The sequence below is a fragment of the Salvia splendens genome, chromosome 19, assembly GCF_004379255.2.
Source record: "Salvia splendens isolate huo1 chromosome 19, SspV2, whole genome shotgun sequence".
Lineage (NCBI taxonomy): Eukaryota > Viridiplantae > Streptophyta > Magnoliopsida > Lamiales > Lamiaceae > Salvia > Salvia splendens.
In genome coordinates, this window is record NC_056050.1 from 1,205,283 (window position 1) to 1,211,844 (window position 6,562).

Consider the following 6,562-nt stretch of genomic DNA (forward strand, 5'->3'; position numbering starts at 1 on the left):
TTAATTGAAAGCCTAATTGGTGTATATTTTATGTTAAGGTAAATTGGATGAATTTCTCCATGGAGTTCATTTACATCTCCTCTGTTAGTTGGATGTGAAGTGTCTCATTTACTCTTACTTCTTTGTTTGCTAGTATTTTTATTTTAGGGTTTAGTTATGCATTGTTATTTAATTTTTATATAATTTTTTATTTTAATTTCATTTTTATAAAAATTAATTTGAGTATTTTTTTTTATTTCCAAATCTATTTAATTAGAAATTATATATTCAAAGGAATCAAAATTAAAAATAATAATAAATGTGCAATAGGAAAAGTGTGTAATTAAATAATGCATTGCTAAATTTCATAGTTCTCAAAATTATCTAGAGTTCCCAGAAGCACGTGAATAATGTAATGCTCAATGATTGTGGATATTTGTTCTGTCATACAAGACGATGGAGTGCGTGGATACATGCTTTTACCTAACCAAATTTATGTTTAAAGGCTTAAAGTTGTGAGAGCTTGTCGACATTGAAAGGGTAGACCTCATCTCTTATTAGTGAAGAGAAAGCCTTGGTTGCAATAACTTCATTTACAGCTTGTGTTGGATGCAAGCCATCAAAAAACACATATTCACTTCTATTGCTGCAAATCGAGCCCCCTCGCTTACACAAGATCCCCGTCCCGCCTTCGCTCACCTGCCTTACTTCGCAGCACGAATTGCTTGCATCCCGGAAACCTCAATAAAAAAAAAGATCCAAAATAAGCCTTTTTAAGAGTATATAAAACCAAAGTTGAAGATATTTAAGTAGATGCAAATTAAACGTTCTCTCAACATGTATCCTATGCAGTGACAGAGCCAGAAAAATAATATCGGCCCAAGTTAGCAAATGTCTTCTTATGAAGAAGAAAATATATACCTTGAGATCGAGGAGAACCAATTATATCACTTAGAATCTTGTAAGCATTGACGAAAACAAGATTAGAACCCGGCATTTGAGGCCGGATTTCATCTACCAAGCTCTTCAAGTTGGCATTGAACATAGCTGATGCTCTGTTCAAATTCTCCACACACCCCTCTTGTGTCGGGACCCTGGCCAAGGCCATCGGGCTGCAGCCATTCGGATTGATCGCCATCAGCACAAACTTCCGCGCCCCAAGATCATGCAACCTCTGCATAACACAAAACACCAACCAACCAAAAGGGGATTTTAGCGACAGGTTCTGTAGGAATTGGACGATCCTATTTGGTCAAATACCTAGCGATAAATTCCTATGTTTCTTTCTTTACTTTATTTTTGAACAAATTCACGGATAACAAGCCTAAAAATTTTATTATTGATGATAGTGACGATATTGATTACCTAAAGCTAGTCTGATAACCTTAACACCCTAATTAAATAAAATTGAACCAAATTAAATAGTGCAATAAAGAAATGTAGAAACCTTGAGTTGGGCAGAGAGAATGGCTGTGACAGAGTCAGTAAATGCTTCAAGACTGATATTAGTGTTGGCCAACCCAAGAAAGTAATTAAGTGAGTAGTCATTTCCTCCACTTCCAACCACAAACAAGAAATCAGACAGGATTTCTTTGCTATTATTGTTCCCAAACTGCTGCTCCAATTCTGGTAGAGTCACCTTCTCAAAATTGCTGATTTGCAGATTCAAACTGGTTACATTTCCCTAAATTAATAAAATTGGATTTTTAAGAGGCTTTACATTTTATGGGTTCGGCTAAAAATTCAATCTTTTCTCTTCACAACAAAATTCAACTTCTGGGTGAGCATGATCACTTGGTCTTGTGTGGTTGTGTATTAAATCAATTAGACTTTATTACATCATGCACATTCTTCATTAACTCTTCAACCAATATTCCTAACATATTTTGATACATTATGTAAAAATCTTACCATTTGACTGAATCACGTGAACTTCACCACCAGGTATCAATGCATAGAGGTGAACATTCGGATTTTGACCAAACCGGACCAAATTCGTATTTTTTCTTAAAAAATCCGAACCGGACCAAACCAAATTGACCGGAAAATCAGAAATTTTAGAATCAAAACCGAACCCAAACCCAAACCAAATTCAAGATTCCAGATATTTTATGTGTCAGCTAAAAATTCAATCTTTTCCTTTCACAAGAAAATTCAACTTATGGTGTTACTCAGTCTAGTGTGGTTGTATATAAATTACATCACATTCTTGTAACTCTTCAACCAACATTCTTACCATATTCTTATATACATAAGTACATAAGAAAATGAGCATGTGACTGAATCACATGAGCTTCACCAACAAGGATCAATGCATAGAGTCAAAACTAGAGGTGAGCCACTTTCGGTTCAGGTTTTTGCTATAACCAAACCGGTCTGAATTTGTAATACTTTTTAAAAAGAACCAGTACCGAACCAAATTGTCCGAAAATTCCAATATTTTAGAATAAAAAACAAACCCAAACCCAAACCAAATTCAAGATTCCAGATATTTTGTCCACCCCTAAAACGAACAGCCTAGCAAGTACTCTCTCAGTTCCTTATTAACAAATGCATTTCTTTTCGGCATGAGTTTAAGAATAGTTAATTAAGCGGATGGTGAATAAAGTATGAGAGAATAAAGTAAGAGAGATGAAATTAGAATAAAGTAAATGAGAGGATTTTTTTTTGCCAAAAATCGAAAAATGACTCGATTAACATGGAAGGAATGGAGTATCAACTAGGTATTTACAACCTAATCCTAACAAAATCAAGAAAACCATGACATAGATATAACATAAGAGAGATTGAGAGGAAGACTAACAGCAAGAGCACCAGTGTCATCAAGAATCCCAGAACCACCAGAAGCAAAGTTAACACCATTAACTATCTTGCCACACTTTGTTGAGGGATCAGTGAAAGATGGGATGTAGTCTGAGAGTTGCAGCTTCTTCCCCAAAATGTCTATCACATTTTCTCCATTGGTGAACCTTCCAGAAGGGCCAAGGGGGAAGTCCACTCCATAGGGAGAGAAATCTGCCTTGGCTAAGGAGTTTGTGAGGAAATTGTTGTTGCCATTGTCAACTAATGAACTCCCAAAAACAAACATGCCTTTGGTGTTGCAATCATGGCTTGCTGTGTTTTGACAAGTTGATGGGGTGGAGAAGCTAAACATGAGAAAGACACAAAGGAGAGAGAGATTTTGAGACATGGTCATGGGATATATGATGGTTTATTGATTTTTAATGTGTATTTATAGAGGAGGATAGGAATGGGACCTCAATTGATTAGTCATAGAAAAATAAATTTTGTAAATTTATTTCCTTAGAGCGGTACTCTTGCGCGCGGGTCAAACCCGACTCTGGTTCAACCCGATTTTTTAAAATAGTAACTTTCCAGAGAACCAACGATGATATTATGTTTGTCATGCAAGGGGTAAAATTAGAAAGAAAAAGTTAAAATTGACATAGATTAATACTGCATCAGTCCACAAAAAATAGTCTTATTTATGGATAACACGAGTTTTAATGAGAAATTGGTAAAGTAAGAATGAAGGGGAGAAAACGTAGATAAAGTAAGAGAAGGAGAGTGAAAAAGTTGATAAAGTATGAGAGAGAAAGTAAGTAAAGTATGAGAAATAAACTTTCTACTTTTAAAAATGAGATTATTTTTTATGCAAATTCCAAAACGATAAAATGGACTATTTTTTATGGATGGAGGGAGTAAATATTAACATACCTATGGTGATATTCTTTCAAGTTTTAGCCATTTAGCTAGGGATCTAAAAGGAACAAATTCAAATTTCCAGGGATTCAAATTCAAATATTAACATTTCCACACAAAAAATTTCACACCATACTACACAATTCTCATCTAAATTCTCTCATTTCCATTCTTACAATTCTCAATCTTTCTTTCACTATTACAATAAAAAAATGCCCGACTCTGACGATCACCCCTCTGACTCCCGCGGTTGGAACCACGAATGGTTCGGCTCGCAACCATTTCCTAGTCCGGAAACAGAATTTTCGGCCCCTCCTCAAACTCAAAGTTCGCAAGCTCCGGGTGGCTATCGGCCTTACCCGGTGGACGACCAAGATATCCCTCAGGGGCAATACGGCTGGGCACCGGAACCACCCGTACCTAGAGCGGGAGGGAGCGACGGCTCTCAAACTCCTCCTGTTCCTACTTGTGGTGTCCGCACCCCGTACACTCCGGGGGAGATGGATCAATTATTCAAAGCGTTTTTGTCTATCTCCGAAGATCCGGAGATTGGCACGAACCAATCCGAGGACAATTTTTGGTGGCGCATCTGTCGCCGGTACAATCAAAACCTGCCGGCTGGAACAATCGAGCACAACGAGAGTATGGTGCGCAATGCCATATACAGAGTCAACGAAGAAATCCAAAAGTTCCAGGGGTATTACCTCTAGGAAGAGCGTTCGGCGGAGAGCGGCAGAAGCGAGGTCGACATCATCAGTGCCGCGTTGGCGACCAACCAATCCCAACACTACAAACCGTTCAAGTACCTCAATGTCTGGCAGGAGGTGCGTGTGCATCCGAAGTATAGGGGAGGCGTATCATCCTCCTCTAGCTCCTCCGAAAAACGGTCAAGGTCGGTATCCCTATCCGATGCCGGCTCCGATTAGGTGTCCACCTAGCTCGCCGGAGCTAACTTGGGTAGCCCTGACGCCGGCCCGAGTAGTTCCCAACGCTGGCCGCAAGGAAGGAAGAAGTCGACGGCCAACCGCTGTCGCGCCGCGACTCCATCCGCACCAGATCCCGCTCCCGTTCCCTTTGTGCCACCTCAACCCCCCACCAACTCGTTGTGGGGGGGTTTTGGCCCAGCTCAATTTGGCCGATAGGTCAACTATGACCCCCGATCAACTTCGATCGCATGTGGCAATAATACGGGGTCTCCAAAGAACATTGGGGGTAGAGTCGGATGAATAGTATTCCACGGGGGCATTTTTAGCCTTTAATTATGTAATTTTTATTTTTTAGGATTTTAATTATGTAATTTTATTTTTTAGGAGTTTAATTATGTAATTTTTAATTTTTAGAATTTTAATTATGTAATTTTAATTTTTTTTTATAATATGTAATAGTATTCCGGGTAATTTTAATGCATTTTAATATTGTGTAAATGTTTTTATTTAAATTGAATAATAGAATGGTGGGACCCTTGAACTTGTCCTTGCGGAAGAGCACGGATGTGAGTGTTGTGCTCTTGTCTAAGGCCAGGGAGTAAAAGTGGGTCCGGGCCCACATCCATGCTCGTTGGCAAGAGCACGGATGGGGATGCTCTTAAATTACAAAGTTTTGGGGGTACTTGTTCCAATGTGCATACACTACTGCTTATAAGAGCATCCACAACGGTGGCGTCCGTCGCCATGGCGGTCCGCGCCGCTGGCACGGACGCCACCCGCCGCCTCTGCGCTCGCGCCGCTGGCACGGCGATGCTCGATGCATCGAGCAGTGCCGTGCCAACGAGCAGCTGACGTGGCGCGCCCTCATTCGTCAACGGCATAGCCGTTGTGTTTAATTTTTTTTTAAATCGGTTTTTAATTAAAAAAACCGATAAAAAAAAATTCCTTCCCAAAAAAATTATATCCGTTTAATTGTGTAATTATATCCGTTTAATTTTTTGGATGCGTAGTCTTCCTCGGGTAATATTAGCCAATAATTGTGTAATTTTTATTTTTTAGGATTTTAATTATGTAATTTTTAATTTTTAGTATTTTAATTATATAATTTTTAATTTTTAGGATTTTAATTATGTAATTTTTAATTTTTAGGATTTTTCAAACTATACATAACTTAAATATCCCATCATTTTTCAAATCAATTAAAAATAGAGTTTTCATTGCCATCAATGGAGTTCAAAGATACGCCACTTTTTTTTTATTTTCTTTGTTTCATAATTTTTCTTTTATAATTAAGTAATTTTGAATCACTACAAAAAAAAATATTTTTTAGGGACACAAAAATTTAGACGCAATTACTTGCGTCGAAATTTTTTTAAAAATAACAATAATTTAGGACGCAAAAGAAAGTCTTCCTAAATAAAGGTAAATTAACTTAGTATTTTTATTTTTAGAACGCTTTCATTTGCGTCCTCTAATTTTAGTTGGGACACTAAAAATAAAGATGTTTTTAAAGCGTTAGTGGTATATTTAGAAACACAAATTAGTGTCATTAATCACATTAAAAAATTGTCTTTCACGGTTTTTTTTATACATGTAGGTTTGCTAAATCTTCTTGGTTTTATGATAATTTTTTAACGTAGTACACGTATAATCTCATTTTAATGGCATAAAAATAAGATTGCTGACTTTTTAATTTAAATTTAATAGTAGTAACAAATAGTAGGAGTAGTATTTTAATTGTATGAGTTCATATTAAATTATTACATATAAATCTAATAAAGTGTACTAGTATTTTAGTAAGGTTGAATTATTTTAAATTATATGAAAGATTATTAATTGATGATTTAAGTCGTAAAAATTGGATCTTTAATGCGTATATATACTATTCATATTTATTATTAGTGGGGCATTGTGTATACTATTCAAATTTTCCATATTAAAGAATTTGTGCCGTT

At 36.7% G+C, this 6,562-nt stretch overlaps 1 protein-coding gene across 1 annotated transcript; it reads right to left on the reverse strand.

The window, feature by feature from the left end:
* Positions 1-315: 315 nt before the first annotated feature.
* Positions 316-3,169, reverse strand: LOC121778391 (GDSL esterase/lipase At1g29670-like). The gene is made up of 4 exons (XM_042175738.1): positions 2,783-3,169; positions 1,427-1,663; positions 901-1,153; positions 316-719 (listed from the first exon to the last, which is right to left on the reverse strand). The coding sequence occupies exons 1-4, from the start codon at positions 3,167-3,169 to the stop codon at positions 487-489; spliced, it is 1,110 nt and encodes a 369-aa protein (XP_042031672.1). The 3' UTR covers positions 316-486.
* Positions 3,170-6,562: the final 3,393 nt, after the last annotated feature.